This window comes from Camelina sativa, chromosome 11, assembly GCF_000633955.1.
Source record: "Camelina sativa cultivar DH55 chromosome 11, Cs, whole genome shotgun sequence".
Lineage (NCBI taxonomy): Eukaryota > Viridiplantae > Streptophyta > Magnoliopsida > Brassicales > Brassicaceae > Camelina > Camelina sativa.
This window is the reverse complement of record NC_025695.1, coordinates 39,311,604-39,326,129: the sequence shown is the minus strand read 5'-3', so window position 1 is coordinate 39,326,129 and position 14,526 is coordinate 39,311,604. Positions and strand designations below refer to the sequence as shown.

Genomic DNA, 14,526 nt, shown 5'->3' with positions numbered 1-14,526 from the left:
TTTTTAAGGGTCACTACTGATGTGATTGTATGTTAGTTTGTTCAATCTTTGTGGATGATTCATGTTAATCGAACCTACAGGCACCCAAATATTAGTAGCCAGAGTGGTGCAATATGCTTGGATATCTTGAAAGACCAGTGGAGTCCAGCTCTTACTCTGAAGACTGCTCTTGTTTCAGTCCAGGCATTACTCTCTGCACCTGAGCCCAAAGACCCTCAAGATGCTGTTGTAGCTGAACAGGTTATTATTATTCTACATCAACCTTTCATCATCTTCAGTTTTTCCCTGTTTTTTTTTTAGTCTCTTTGATGCAATACATTATCTCTGGTGTTTACAGTACATGAAGAACTATCAAGTATTTGTATCAACAGCTCGCTACTGGACTGAGACTTTCGCCAAGAACTCTTCTCTAGAGGAAAAAGTGAGTTGTTGAAATGGATTTAAAAGGTTTAATGTAGTGTCTGGTTTGTGTAGTTAAAAGATTCGTGTTGGATTGATATTTGTCCACAGGTCAAGAAACTTGTGGAGATGGGTTTTGGAGATGCTCAGGTTAGGAGTGCTATTGAATCAAGTGGTGGTGATGAGAATCTGGCGCTAGAAAAGCTCTGTTCTGGGTAGAATATATCAACACAAGCCTCATTGGCGCTAGATATATGATTTAAATTTGGTTTATAACTCTTATGTGCTGTGTTTCTGCTCTTGCCTGCTGATAAGAGTGAAGCTGCTTTAAAAAGATTACTAAATGCAAATGCTATATCCATAAAGGAGATCTTATCTAGTAGATCATTGAGTAAGGAGTGTGTCAGGTTTATTTATGATTTATCAATTCAGTGTCTTTGGGTTGGTAGAATTGGTTGGTTTAGGTCGGGTCTCATCATAGAACCGATGGGTTTCTGTAGGTATGTCCGATCCAGATTAACCAAACCAATCCCCTATGACACCAAACCGAAGTAACCACTCCAAATAATTGAACCCTTTACAACCAAGATGGTTAAAATTGAATAATAAGAAGAAAATAAACTCACTTTGAAATAGAAATGTCGTAATTTATTTGATGGACGATTAAACTTGAATCAGAACCAAAATCTTACCAAATCATTCATACTGATACTAGGCTAGGGTTTCACTGTGGTAACTAAAGTTTTCAGATTGAACAATTCTAGTCTTTTTGGTTTAAGTGATAAAAGACCATTGAAAGAGAGAGAGAGAGAGAGAGAGAGATAAGAAGTTGGGACTATTAAAGACAGAGCATTTAGTGAAAGAAGAAAGCCAAACGTCTAAATTGGTATGGAAACTCAACTACCCAAAAATTCCAACGTTGACCCATTCATTTACATCTTTCTGCCTTTTCAAAGTTCCTTTTTATCATTGTCTTTGAAGAAGGAAGAAACTCAAGAAAATTCTATTCTCTCTACTCGACAAAACGTGCATAAGCAATGTCGTCGGCGTGGTCTTTGGGTTTCTTACTTTTTTAGTATTTGGCTCTTTCAAAACTTGAATTTGAATTAGTCTTTAGGAGAGACTTATTTGCTTGGAAAAATCAAATTTTTTTAGTGGAACATTACTTGATAAATATAAGATACTGTGGTCCGCATTGATCATTATGAAGTTGCTTTTTGATTGTTTTTATTTGTAAATAAATTATCGAATATTTAATACTAAAATTTAGTGTTATTGGTAATAAAATAAGTGAAGTGGAGAGTGCAGCAATGAGGAAGGAATCTATAGAGAGAGGACCAAAACACTCACTTGGTTCGTCCGTATCCTACAATTTCAGTTATGGATTGGTTTAGTCCACGGGTCGGTCTTACAATAATGAATAAAAAAAAACTGTACTTGCTGATGATGTACATAAATTCTATGAAATCCAAAATTGATTGATAGGTACCAAACTTATGTTTTTTTATTAACCGAAAATACTGTTTCAGTGGAGGAGAGACCCGAGAGATATTTTGTGTAACATTTTGTTTCTTTCTTTCTATGCGATTTGGTAATGTAAATCTTCTAGAGAGAGTGATCGAATACGCATTTTATTTACTATTTTCATGTTTGACCGGTTAAAGATTGAGTGAGATCTATTATCTTTAGATTTTTTGTTTTTTCTGTTGCCCTTCTTAATCAGTGTTATTAGAACTGATACAATATAAAGTAGATAAAGTCAAATAAATAAATTTTTGCAACATTCTTTTTAAAAAATGTTATGCTAGAAATTGTAGATTTTTTTTTTGTTTGTTTTTTTGTTTTGCAACTGAACAAGTTTGCAAAAAGAGCAATCAGTTATGTGTACATCAGAAGAACATACCACATCTTTTTCATATTTATTCGTAAACAAAATATTTTCTTTTTAATTTCCAGCAATATTTTTTTCGTTGACAAAATGAGTCTAATATATTTAAATGATATTAAAGAAAAAGCACACAGAAACTACAACAAAGTCAAATTTATCTGAGAAAAAAGAAAAAAAGTAGAATAACTTTTGTGCTTCAATTCAATTTTTTTTTCACAGATGATAACAATACATAAAATAAAAAAAACAGAGCTTTTTAAAAAAAAACTTTAAACCACTTTTTTTTCCAGAGACCTTTCTATACAAAAAAAAAAAATACCATAAATAAGAGAGAGAAATGAAATTTGTTTTATTTCAGAGTCTTAACGTCAAACCACCCGTTACATATTAACGGAAAACCGCCATTTTTCACTCCTACGTGCAAAAGACTCGACTCTCACTCCTCGAAAACGCCGTCGTTTTTAACAAAACCCGAATCTCACTCTCAAGAAGGAACCNGAGTACATAAACCTGAAACATCAAAAACCAAGAACATTGCATTAAATATGTAGAAATCATAGACAGTCTTTGAATAAAATCATAGACAATCGTAGAAAATTGCATTAAATTTTGAATAAAGTTAATTACCTTTGTGAGAATGAGAGAGAGCTGAACGCTTGGCAATCCGAACCATAGACAGTCTTCTAACTGTCTCCAACATTGCCACAAACGGTTTCTCCCTTGCTTTGTCGATGGTCTTGTTGAAAGATTCTGTGAAGTTGTTGTCAACATCTTCGCAATAACCCCCCAACTTATAGAAGGCACGACACCAGCTCTTTGGTTTCGACTTCATAACATCATCATACACACCAGTGTCATAAGCGTGTATCTGTTCCAGTCTCTCACCGAACTGTTTTGCATTATAGCTCCAAGCCATATGCCAGAGGAGTGGCTTGATTTGCTTCTTGGAAGGATGAGTCTTCTTCAAGTTCCCATAGATGTGTCTAACACACATTCTATGCTCTATTTGTGGTAACTCCAACTCCACAGCTTTTATCAACCCCTAATTGAGAACCAAAAACCAAACATATTAAAAACGAGAGCATTCACATTTATTAACCAATATAATAAATTAGTTAGATACATACCTTTTGTCGATCAGACACTAAAATGTAACCATCTCCCTCGTTTAGATCCAGGTCAGTCTTCAATCTCTTCACAAACCATAACCAATTGTCTTTGTTCTCAACTTGAACAACACACCAGGCTATTGGATAGATGCCATTGTCTGCATCTCTGCCTAATGCAGCAAGCAACTGTCCCTTGATCTTTGCCTTTAAGAAGGCGCCATCAACTCCTATTATTGGCCGGCAAGTCTGTTTCCAAGTTCTTCTAAGGGCATCGAAACAAACATAAAACCGATTGAAGACGTCTTGACCAGCATCATTCTTAATTGTATCAATCTCCACAACAGACCCTGGATTTGCTTCCAAGATCTCAGCTTGGTAATCTCGCAGTCGTGCAAACTGTTGTTCATACTCATACTCTATCCATCCCAAAGCCTTTCTCCGAGCAGCTTGACATTGTGGCCTAGTAGCGGATATCTTCCACCTTTCCATGATAATCTGTTCAATCCTCAAAGGCTTGTAATGATCCGGTTCCTCTCTAATCTTATCGAGAAAAATTCTAGCTATGACTGGGACCTTAAACATCTCACACTCGCCATTGGGGGTACAACAATGCTTATCAATGTATTTCGTAATCTTCCACAAAGATGCGTTTGGAAGAAGTGCAGCAAACACTTTCCACTCACAATTGCCCTTATCCCCAACACATCTAAACCCGAGTTTATCTTTGTCATACCTGTATTGCTTCAAATTGTAACCAGTATGTAGTGCATAGTCCAAGACACTCTCCTTGAATGCGACCCCATTGTAGAAGGATTGGTCTTTCCACAAAGTTCCATCACCACGTCCGATATCCGTAAACACCCTCTCTGGACCCGCACCACGACCACGACCCGCACCACGACCACGACCTTCTTCCTCGTCGTCACTTTCTGGGTACGTATCATGACGAATCGACTCTTCAGCATCGGTAAATTCCTGAGCAAGCATATCGACGTGAAATTCATCTCGATCCTCTCCTTCTTCATCGTACTCTCGTTCTCCAACACCATCTCTTTGCCCAATACCATCTTGTTGCCCAAAACCAGATCGGATTATTAAATCCATCGATTCAATTTGAGAAATCGATGGTGAAATTTGATTTTCTAGGGTTCGTCGCGAGAGAAAACAAAAAAGAGGTTAAAATGTGATTTTAGGGATTTCTCGGTTGAGGGTTATGTTTCTAATCGGGTCAAAATCAGGTTTTAATCGGGTCGAAATCAGGTTTATTTTGGTTTGTAAACTTCGTCACTCGGTTAATCAAATAGTAAACCAATTAAACCTATAGCAATGGTGAAATAGATGATATCTTCTATTCTCATGGAGATACAAAACGTAAATTACAGATATATGGGTATATAGATTGAAAAGAATTTCAGGAGAGCCATCTGGGACGGGGGTAAAGATCGGGCTCCATCTGGTACGATATCATAGTTCTCATGGGAAACCAGGACGTTTTCCCAAAAAAAAAAGAAAAACTTTGAGCTCTTCGGCGATGATAATGCTAAGCTAAAGAGACAGAGACAAAGAGAGAGAGAGAGCTTCATCGATTCAGCCGATGGGATGCGTTTTATGCAAGGAATCCACCGGAGACAACAAACCTAATCATACCAATAATAGTAATAATAATTCCGATGAACCTCCTCCGGGAGACCTCCGTAAGACGACGGAAGATGATTTGCCTTCTTCGTCTTCTGCTTCAACCACCACCACCGCCGTTTCTGTAGTGGAAATCGAAGATAAGAAGAAGAAAAAGGATTTGGCTTCGATTCAGATTCAGCCGGCGAGAACATGGCACACCGGCGATTTCTCCGCCGGTTCATCTCGTCGTCCGGGTATGAGTGTCCGTTCGACTCCAGAAGGATGGCCTCCGTGGCTTATTGCTGCTTGCGGCAATTCAATCAAAGACTTAACACCTCGTCGAGCTACCTCTTACGAAAAGCTCGAGAAGGTACTCACTCAGTTCTGTAAATTAGAAAGTTTTGTTTTTTTTGTTTTTGGTTGATTAAAGTTTTGATTTTTTATTGATATAATAGATTGGGCAAGGAACGTATAGTAATGTGTACAAGGCGAAAGATCTATTGACTGGGAAGATTGTAGCTTTGAAGAAAGTTAGGTTTGATAATTTGGAAGCAGAGAGTGTTAAGTTTATGGCTAGAGAGATTCTTGTTCTGAGAAGGCTTGATCATCCTAATGTTATTAAGCTTCAAGGTTTGGTTACTTCCCGGGTTTCTTGTAGTCTCTACCTTGTTTTTGAGTATATGGATCATGATCTCTCTGGTCTTGCTGCTACTCAAGGTTTCAAGTTTGATCTTCCTCAGGTCTGTTTTTTTTAATTTCCTTATCCTTATTTTATTAATGATAGATGGGGAATGGGTTTGATCTCATTTGTGATAAACAGATAAGGTAGAAGTTAATGTGTTAATGATAGATATCCTTCTTGTGATGATTTTAATGTTTTTCAAGGTTTTTTTTTTTTCTTCTAGGGTACTTTATTTGGGGTCACATATGGTAATGTTATCGTCTGATTGGTTTTTGTTTCTTTTGTGCTTTTGGTGATACTAGAATTATTTGTCGGTGGACCCAATTTTTCAACGTCCTTTATGTTCATTGGATTTAGGTTTCTTTATTATCTGTGCATATTTGACTTTAATTTTAAGTTAGGTAATTAAAATCAGATTAGTATGATTAGTACAGTACCAAAGATACAAACTTGTATTATATCTAGATCATTCATAATGGAGTTTTTATTTCTTGGTGGTTCTTCAGGTCAAATGCTTTATGAATCAGCTACTATCTGGATTGGAGCATTGCCATAGTCGAGGAGTCTTACATCGAGATATCAAAGGTTCTAATCTTCTTATAGATAATGATGGGATACTCAAGATTGCTGATTTTGGGTTGGCTACGTTTTATGACCCGAAGCAAAAGCAAACTATGACTAGTCGTGTTGTCACGCTCTGGTACCGTCCTCCTGAGCTTCTTCTTGGAGCTACCAACTATGGAACTGGTGTTGATCTTTGGAGTGCTGGTTGTATTTTGGCAGAGTTACTTGCTGGCAAGCCCGTTATGCCAGGAAGAACCGAGGTAAACAGCATCATGTTTATCTTGTTTTAGTTAGTCTGTTTAAGAATTTTTAAGTTTCTGTTAGATACAACTGTGTAGGCCCTCTTTATTTGAGTTGCATTATAGAGAGCAATGAATAGTTGGTGAATTGATTACTCTGTGTATGATAAGATTAATAAGATTGTTGTTTACCGTTTTTCTTACCTAACNTTTTTTTTTTTTTTTTTTTTTTTTGTCTTTAGGATACTTTATTTTAGGTCACATATGGTAATGTTATCGTCTGATTGGTTTTTGTTTCTTTTGTGCTTTTGGTGATACTAGAATTATTTTTCGGTGGACCCAATTTTGAATTATGTTTTTCTGATTCTGGTGAATTTTCAACGTCTTTTCTGACTCTCATTCATTGGATTTAGGTTCCTTTATTAGCTGTGCATATTTGACTTAATGTTAAGTTAGGTAATTAAAATCAGATTAGTATGATTAGTACAGTACCAAAGATACAAACGTGTATCATATCTAGATCATTCATAATGGAGTTTTTATTTCTTGGTGGTTCTTCAGGTCAAATGCTTTATGAATCAGCTACTATCTGGATTGGAGCATTGCCATAGTCGAGGAGTCTTACATCGAGATATCAAAGGTTCTAATCTTCTTATAGATAATGATGGGATACTCAAGATTGCTGATTTTGGGTTGGCTACGTTTTATGACCCGAAGCAAAAGCAAACTATGACTAGTCGTGTTGTCACGCTCTGGTACCGTCCTCCTGAGCTTCTTCTTGGAGCTACCAACTATGGAACTGGTGTTGATCTTTGGAGTGCTGGTTGTATTTTGGCAGAGTTACTTGCTGGCAAGCCCGTTATGCCAGGAAGAACCGAGGTAAACAGCATCATGTTTATCTTGTTTTAGTTAGTCTGTTTAAGAATTTTTAAGTTTCTGTTAGATACAACTGTGTAGGCCCTCTTTATTTGAGTTGCATTATAGAGAGCAATGAATAGTTGGTGAATTGATTACTCTGTGTATGATAAGATTAATAAGATTGTTGTTTACCGTTTTTCTTACCTAACTTGTTCGTTGTAGGTCGAACAACTTCATAAGATATTCAAATTATGTGGCTCCCCTTCAGAATCGTACTGGAAGAAGTACAAACTGCCAAACGCAACTCTTTTTAAGCCGCAACATCCGTACAAACGCTGTGTGGCTGAAGCCTTTAATGGTTTCCCTCCATCCTCTGTGCATCTAGTCGAGACACTTCTCGCTATAGACCCTGCTGATCGAGGAACTTCTACCTCGGCCTTGACTACTGAAGTGAGTAATCCTTTTCCTCCAATCTTTCAATTGGTTAGTGTGTGATCAAATCTTATACAAGCAAAAGCACACTTCCTGATCAAAGTGCTATATTATTTGGTTTGCATGTGCAGTTCTTTACTTCTGAACCGTTACCCTGTGATCCTTCAAGTTTACCAAAGTATCCACCTTCCAAAGAACTGAATGTAAAGCTGAGGGACGAAGAGGCAAGAAGGTATGTAATTCATATCTCTTTTTGTGTGTTTCTATCAATTAGATTGATTTGTGATTGGTCTCTTCTCGTCGCTGCATTTATTGTAATTCTAGGCAAAAGGGTCTTGCTGGAAAAGGTAGTGGTATTGATGGAGCCAGGAGAATAAGGTATCGTGGGGATCGCACTGGTCGAGCTGTTCCAGCCCCAGAAGCTAATGCCGAGAGCCAATCAAACTTAAATGTGAGAAAATCCTCATCTTACCCCATTTACACTAATGGACACATACATAAACACAGTCTTCATATGAGCGTGGTACTCTTTCGTTTCAACGTGAGAATCTGCAGAAGGTTCTGTAATGTTTCCACTTGCTAATGTGTGTTTGCAGAGATGGAGAGCGATATCACAAACAAATGGAAAGAGCAAGAGTGAGAAGTTTCCGCCTCCTCACCAGGACGGTGCAGTTGGGCACCCATTGGAAGATCAGTCAAAGAAAAGATCAGTATTTGGTGGAAAGCCTGAGACTTCTTTGGGGTTGTCGAGATCATACAAGTCCGGGGAAGGGACATCAATGAGAAAGATATCAAACAAAGACGGTGCTCGTGGGGCTTCTTCTAGAAAGTACATATGGGGACTTAAACCTCCTCCAGCGCTCGGGCTATCGATGGACTTACTTTTCAGGAGCAGATCAGAAGTTTTTGGGATCCGGAGATAGGATAGATGAATGAGAAATGAGCTGTGGGGGAGTTATATCAGTGCATCAAAAATAAGAGATTGCTTCCGTTACGATTCAGAGAGGGGAAAACGTCCTGGTTTCCCATGAGAACTATGATATCGTACCAGATGGAGCCCGATCTTTACCCCCGTCCCAGATGGCTCTCCTGAAATTCTTTTCAATCTATATACCCATATATCTGTAATTTACGTTTTGTATCTCCATGAGAATAGAAGATATCATCTATTTCACCATTGCTATAGGTTTAATTGGTTTACTATTTGATTAACCGAGTGACGAAGTTTACAAACCAAAATAAACCTGATTTCGACCCGATTAAAACCTGATTTTGACCCGATTAGAAACATAACCCTCAACCGAGAAATCCCTAAAATCACATTTTAACCTCTTTTTTGTTTTCTCTCGCGACGAACCCTAGAAAATCAAATTTCACCATCGATTTCTCAAATTGAATCGATGGATTTAATAATCCGATCTGGTTTTGGGCAACAAGATGGTATTGGGCAAAGAGATGGTGTTGGAGAACGAGAGTACGATGAAGAAGGAGAGGATCGAGATGAATTTCACGTCGATATGCTTGCTCAGGAATTTACCGATGCTGAAGAGTCGATTCGTCATGATACGTACCCAGAAAGTGACGACGAGGAAGAAGGTCGTGGTCGTGGTGCGGGTCGTGGTCGTGGTGCGGGTCCAGAGAGGGTGTTTACGGATATCGGACGTGGTGATGGAACTTTGTGGAAAGACCAATCCTTCTACAATGGGGTCGCATTCAAGGAGAGTGTCTTGGACTATGCACTACATACTGGTTACAATTTGAAGCAATACAGGTATGACAAAGATAAACTCGGGTTTAGATGTGTTGGGGATAAGGGCAATTGTGAGTGGAAAGTGTTTGCTGCACTTCTTCCAAACGCATCTTTGTGGAAGATTACGAAATACATTGATAAGCATTGTTGTACCCCCAATGGCGAGTGTGAGATGTTTAAGGTCCCAGTCATAGCTAGAATTTTTCTCGATAAGATTAGAGAGGAACCGGATCATTACAAGCCTTTGAGGATTGAACAGATTATCATGGAAAGGTGGAAGATATCCGCTACTAGGCCACAATGTCAAGCTGCTCGGAGAAAGGCTTTGGGATGGATAGAGTATGAGTATGAACAACAGTTTGCACGACTGCGAGATTACCAAGCTGAGATCTTGGAAGCAAATCCAGGGTCTGTTGTGGAGATTGATACAATTAAGAATGATGCTGGTCAAGACGTCTTCAATCGGTTTTATGTTTGTTTCGATGCCCTTAGAAGAACTTGGAAACAGACTTGCCGGCCAATAATAGGAGTTGATGGCGCCTTCTTAAAGGCAAAGATCAAGGGACAGTTGCTTGCTGCATTAGGCAGAGATGCAGACAATGGCATCTATCCAATAGCCTGGTGTGTTGTTCAAGTTGAGAACAAAGACAATTGGTTATGGTTTGTGAAGAGATTGAAGACTGACCTGGATCTAAACGAGGGAGATGGTTACATTTTAGTGTCTGATCGACAAAAGGTATGTATCTAACTAATTTATTATATTGGTTAATAAATGTGAATGCTCTCGTTTTTAATATGTTTGGTTTTTGGTTCTCAATTAGGGGTTGATAAAAGCTGTGGAGTTGGAGTTACCACAAATAGAGCATAGAATGTGTGTTAGACACATCTATGGGAACTTGAAGAAGACTCATCCTTCCAAGAAGCAAATCAAGCCACTCCTCTGGCATATGGCTTGGAGCTATAATGCAAAACAGTTCGGTGAGAGACTGGAACAGATACACGCTTATGACACTGGTGTGTATGATGATGTTATGAAGTCGAAACCAAAGAGCTGGTGTCGTGCCTTCTATAAGTTGGGGGGTTATTGCGAAGATGTTGACAACAACTTCACAGAATCTTTCAACAAGACCATCGACAAAGCAAGGGAGAAACCGTTTGTGGCAATGTTGGAGACAGTTAGAAGACTGTCTATGGTTCGGATTGCCAAGCGTTCAGCTCTCTCTCATTCTCACAAAGGTAATTAACTTTATTCAAAATTTAATGCAATTTTCTACGATTGTCTATGATTTTATTCAAAGACTGTCTATGATTTCTACATATTTAATGCAATGTTCTTGGTTTTTGATGTTTCAGGTTTATGTACTCCATATGTGGCAAGGTTTCTTGCTAAAGAGCATGACAAAGCNAAAAAAAAAAAAAAAAAAAAAAGTCGTGAATTTGTATTCTTGATTGCTGCTTCAAATATTGGATCTTGTTTAAATTTGTCTTCTTGCTGTGACAACACAAGCATAGCAAAATCACGAGATGCAACATTTATAGTCAATGAGAATCTCTTCTACAGCAACATTTTTTCACACCAAAGCTTTACTTTTTTTTTTTTTAATCCATATGGGTTGATGATCAACGGCGTTTAAATCAAATTACAATCATATCATCCAAATTATAGTCAATGCTACCATTGGATTTAAACTCCGTCCTACACTCCTTAAACAACAATACCAGAATCGAAAACTTGATTTAGGCACACCTCATTCATTATTTGTTGGGAAAAAAAAAACGTGTTGTAAACTCCTTTACTAGCGTTCTCGATCAATTTCATCAATTAAACCCCAAAGATTAGAATTATCAACTTGGGAAGGACAAAAAGAAGAACGAAAACCGCTGCAGCAAAGAATCATAGCAAACGATGAAATAAATCAGGAGGAATGGTGGTTTTATAGCAAAAGTGAGAGGTCATTTTTCTCCTTTTTTTTTCTTATTTTCCTTTCCCTTTAAAGATCCAAAAAAGAAAAGTGTTGATGTTGACGATTTTATTTCGATCTGTAACAAGCTCTCTTTGCTGCTCGGATGATATCCTCTACCTGCATCATTATAATCTCATTTCCATCAATAAAGAACGAGATATATATATACCATTTGAACAAGTTTCTATGCAAAAAATAAGGGACAGTACAAACCTGAGGAAGAGCCAATCTCTCTAGGTTAGCTGCATAAGGCATTGGAACATCAGCTCCTGCAATCCTCTCCACTGGTGCATCCAAGTATGAAAAGCTCTCTTCTACAACCGACGCACTGATCCAAAGCCAAAAAAGTTAAACCCATGTTTAAATTTTTTTATACAGTTCAACTGAATATAAGATCTCTATTGAGTGAAGGAAATGAAGCTAACCAGATTTCTGCACAGACTCCGTGTTGAGGGAAACCTTCTTCAACTGTTACCAATCTACTTGTTTTCCTCACTGAAGCATTGATGGTGGCTCTGTCAAGCGGACGGATTGACCGAAGATTTATTACCTAAACATTTTATAAAAAAAAAAAACTTGAGTTCACGAAGTGGTTTTGAGCAGAATCACAATATCGGTTTTAGGTAGAGAAAGAAATCTGAAATCTAAAATCTTCATACCTCAGCGCTTATTCCCTCTTCTGCGAGCTTCTCAGCGGCCTAGAATCAGGTACATCAAAAAAAAAGGTTAATGAAAGTCACGGAACAAGGTGAAGCACCAATTTGTAAAAACAAAGCATGTGCGGCAAATATCCATACAAAAGGAAGATTTGAGTTATAGCCATCAAACTAACAAAAAAGTTCTCAATTTTGATTACTAAAAAGGTGCTCGTGGAAGTGGGAAAATGGCATACCTTGAGAGCAAAACCGACCATCTTCGAGAAAGTTACTATCGTTACATCCTTTCCTTCTCGTTCAATCTGTTATAGGCCAAGACAACATTAAAGCATCCAACTGCTACATTGAAGACAAATTAAAGAGACATATAGATACCGGGTGACTGTACCTTGGCTTTGCCTATGGGAAGACAGAAACTTGAATCAAGTGCTTCTTCTGAAATAGGGAATGATTCACCATATCTGCATGATGGAACCAATTAAAGGGACATAATATGTGACTGTGGGATCTAATTATATGTCAGAATTCAAGCTACGCATGCTACTTACAGTAACTCGTTTTCAAGGAAGACAACAGGGTCAGGGTCTCTAATGGCAGCTTTAAGAAGACCACGAGCATCTTCAGCTGAATACGGAGCGAGAACTTTCAAACCAGGAACTGAGGCGTACCATGCTGCATAACACTGCAAAATGTAGAACAGAATATCCCCATTTAAGATCCAGATGTACAAATGAAATATCCAGCCAGTCATCAACATTGATAATCCTGATATCTTGTGTTTGTGTTTATCATATTAGTCATATAGTGAAATGACCCACTAGAAAGACAGTGATAATTCCTAAATGCATGTATCATCAAGTTAGTCATACAGTTCAATATTGTACGCGCCCCTTCTGAGAGACAAACAGTCATACTTTCATGTTTGCATTGCCACATCAGGAGAAAACAGCTGCATGCCACCGTACTAAGAACCTTTATCTTAATCATACAGCCGAATGCCTGATTATTTAGGGGAAATCTGATCCATTTTAAAGCCATAATTTAGTTCCTTGATCCTATTCGACTATCATTATCAGTTTCAGAGAAGCTGAAGGTAATGTTTAAAGGAATGCAAAGCAACAAATTATTCATTATAAGAAAATTTTGTTGCACAGAGCTTGCATTAGCATTTACCTGAGAATGTTGAGCTCCAACACCAGCAGCTGCACCATTGGGTCCTCTAAAGACAATGGGTACATTTATCTGTCCAGCAGACATGTAATTTGACTTTGCAGCAGAATTGATGATATGATCAATTGCCTGAAAAAAGTCCAAAAGATATTAAGATACACATTGGGAAATAAATAGGAATTTTGTGCACCTTAATGTCAATCGTATAAGATGCTGAAATAAAATTAAAAGTCAATGATGCCTGGAAACATATTTGTACCACAGTGCATGTTTCCGTGACTCAACAAATGATGAATAATCAAGTCAACGAATGAGGCAAACAGTAGTATGAACGAAATACAGAAAAACAAGGCCAACCTGCATAGAGAAGTTGAACGTCATAAATTCTACAACAGGCTTTAACCCAGCGTAGGCGGCACCAACTCCAATTCCAGTAAATCCAGCCTAGAAAGTGATTAAAAGATGGACTGTCAGAAATCTTCTCAATCTATAAACATGGACATACGGATTGCAGATGGACACTACAACATAATATAATAAAATTTTCAAACCTCGGTAATAGGGGTATCGTATACTCTCTCAGGACCATACTTCTCCAAAAGACCTTTAGTGATCTATGAGTACATGATAGACCTCCAGCATCAGATCAGGGTAAAAAACAGAGATAATTAAGTGGAAAAATCAAGTACCATTGTAAATAATTCTAACCTTGTATGCACCCTGATATTGGCCAACCTACAAAAAGAAGATAAAAAGGATGAACTCTTAGATATTTGATTAGAAATGGCAGATGAATAAATCAAACATGTCAGCTGCAACTAACCTCTTCACCCATGACAAATACTTTAGGATCTGCAGACATTTCCTCATCAATAGCAGAATTTAGAGCATCTCTCACTGTCATCTAAACAAGGAATTACATACAAAAATGTAAGCAGTAATATAACAATCAGAGAAAATCCTTATACAAGGAAAAACTTGTTTCAGATATATTGACAATAAAATAAAGGCCGCATCAGCTTGATTTTACTAGTCAGCTCCAATGTAAAAAATTGAAGGCTGTCAAAAATTGTAAATACAAAAATCTAACTTAAGCCACACTCGTTGGCTTTTCTAAAATGTTACTACTACATTATCTATGAGAGTCCTCTAAAATCCACCATTTTCCATGACAGAACCCATGAAAGAACCCAAAAGA

General features: G+C 37.7%; 5 protein-coding genes across 5 annotated transcripts in view; 3 read left to right on the top strand and 2 right to left on the bottom strand.

Moving 5' to 3' along the window:
- The window catches only part of LOC104725590 (ubiquitin-conjugating enzyme E2 27), a gene marked incomplete in the record, with an annotated part of 4,895 nt that extends 4,101 nt beyond the window's left edge, over positions 1–794 (top strand). The window contains 2 exon segments of the mRNA XM_019232613.1: positions 347–421; positions 511–794. Of these exon segments, the coding sequence (XP_019088158.1) occupies positions 347–421; positions 511–618 (183 nt within the window).
- LOC104725588 lies at positions 2,793–4,891 on the bottom strand. The gene is made up of 2 exons (XM_010444264.2): positions 3,415–4,891; positions 2,793–3,329 (listed from the first exon to the last, which is right to left on the bottom strand). The coding sequence occupies exons 1-2, from the start codon at positions 4,498–4,500 to the stop codon at positions 2,907–2,909; spliced, it is 1,509 nt and encodes a 502-aa protein (XP_010442566.1). The 5' UTR covers positions 4,501–4,891; the 3' UTR covers positions 2,793–2,906.
- Positions 4,962–8,973, top strand: LOC104725456 (probable serine/threonine-protein kinase At1g54610; the record flags this gene model as incomplete). Its single annotated transcript, XM_010444266.2, is given in 7 exon segments — positions 4,962–5,383; positions 5,469–5,753; positions 6,202–6,519; positions 7,579–7,806; positions 7,920–8,020; positions 8,113–8,239; positions 8,385–8,973. Coding segments are annotated over 7 exon segments (1,779 nt in total). The 3' UTR covers positions 8,712–8,973.
- On the top strand, positions 9,055–10,899 carry LOC104728773. Its single transcript, XM_019232609.1, has 2 exons — positions 9,055–10,274; positions 10,360–10,899. The coding sequence occupies exons 1-2, from the start codon at positions 9,189–9,191 to the stop codon at positions 10,780–10,782; spliced, it is 1,509 nt and encodes a 502-aa protein (XP_019088154.1). The 5' UTR covers positions 9,055–9,188; the 3' UTR covers positions 10,783–10,899.
- LOC104725587 (pyruvate dehydrogenase E1 component subunit beta-1, mitochondrial-like) overlaps positions 11,318–14,526 on the bottom strand; it is a 4,589-nt gene continuing 1,380 nt past the window's right edge. Inside the window, exons 4-15 of the mRNA XM_010444263.2 lie at positions 14,152–14,232; positions 14,037–14,063; positions 13,880–13,942; positions 13,686–13,772; positions 13,332–13,457; positions 12,707–12,840; positions 12,547–12,619; positions 12,395–12,460; positions 12,162–12,200; positions 11,928–12,052; positions 11,716–11,830; positions 11,318–11,619 (exon numbers count right to left, since the gene is read on the bottom strand). Coding sequence (XP_010442565.1) covers positions 11,569–11,619; positions 11,716–11,830; positions 11,928–12,052; positions 12,162–12,200; positions 12,395–12,460; positions 12,547–12,619; positions 12,707–12,840; positions 13,332–13,457; positions 13,686–13,772; positions 13,880–13,942; positions 14,037–14,063; positions 14,152–14,232 — 987 coding nt within the window. The 3' untranslated portion in view covers positions 11,318–11,568. The remainder of the gene's footprint in view (positions 11,620–11,715; positions 11,831–11,927; positions 12,053–12,161; positions 12,201–12,394; positions 12,461–12,546; positions 12,620–12,706; positions 12,841–13,331; positions 13,458–13,685; positions 13,773–13,879; positions 13,943–14,036; positions 14,064–14,151; positions 14,233–14,526) is intronic.

What these genes read in the sequence shown, in the direction of transcription:
- LOC104728773 (XM_019232609.1), top strand. Translation starts at nt 9,189, where the DNA reads ATGGATTTAATAATCCGATCTGGTTTTGGGCAACAAGATGGTATTGGG. An exon ending in TAGTGTCTGATCGACAAAAG is followed by an intron (nt 10,275 to 10,359) that starts GTATGTATCTAA and finishes GTTCTCAATTAG; the next exon opens with GGGTTGATAAAAGCTGTGGA.
- LOC104725588 (XM_010444264.2), bottom strand. Translation starts at nt 4,500, where the DNA reads ATGGATTTAATAATCCGATCTGGTTTTGGGCAACAAGATGGTATTGGG. An exon ending in TAGTGTCTGATCGACAAAAG is followed by an intron (nt 3,330 to 3,414) that starts GTATGTATCTAA and finishes GTTCTCAATTAG; the next exon opens with GGGTTGATAAAAGCTGTGGA.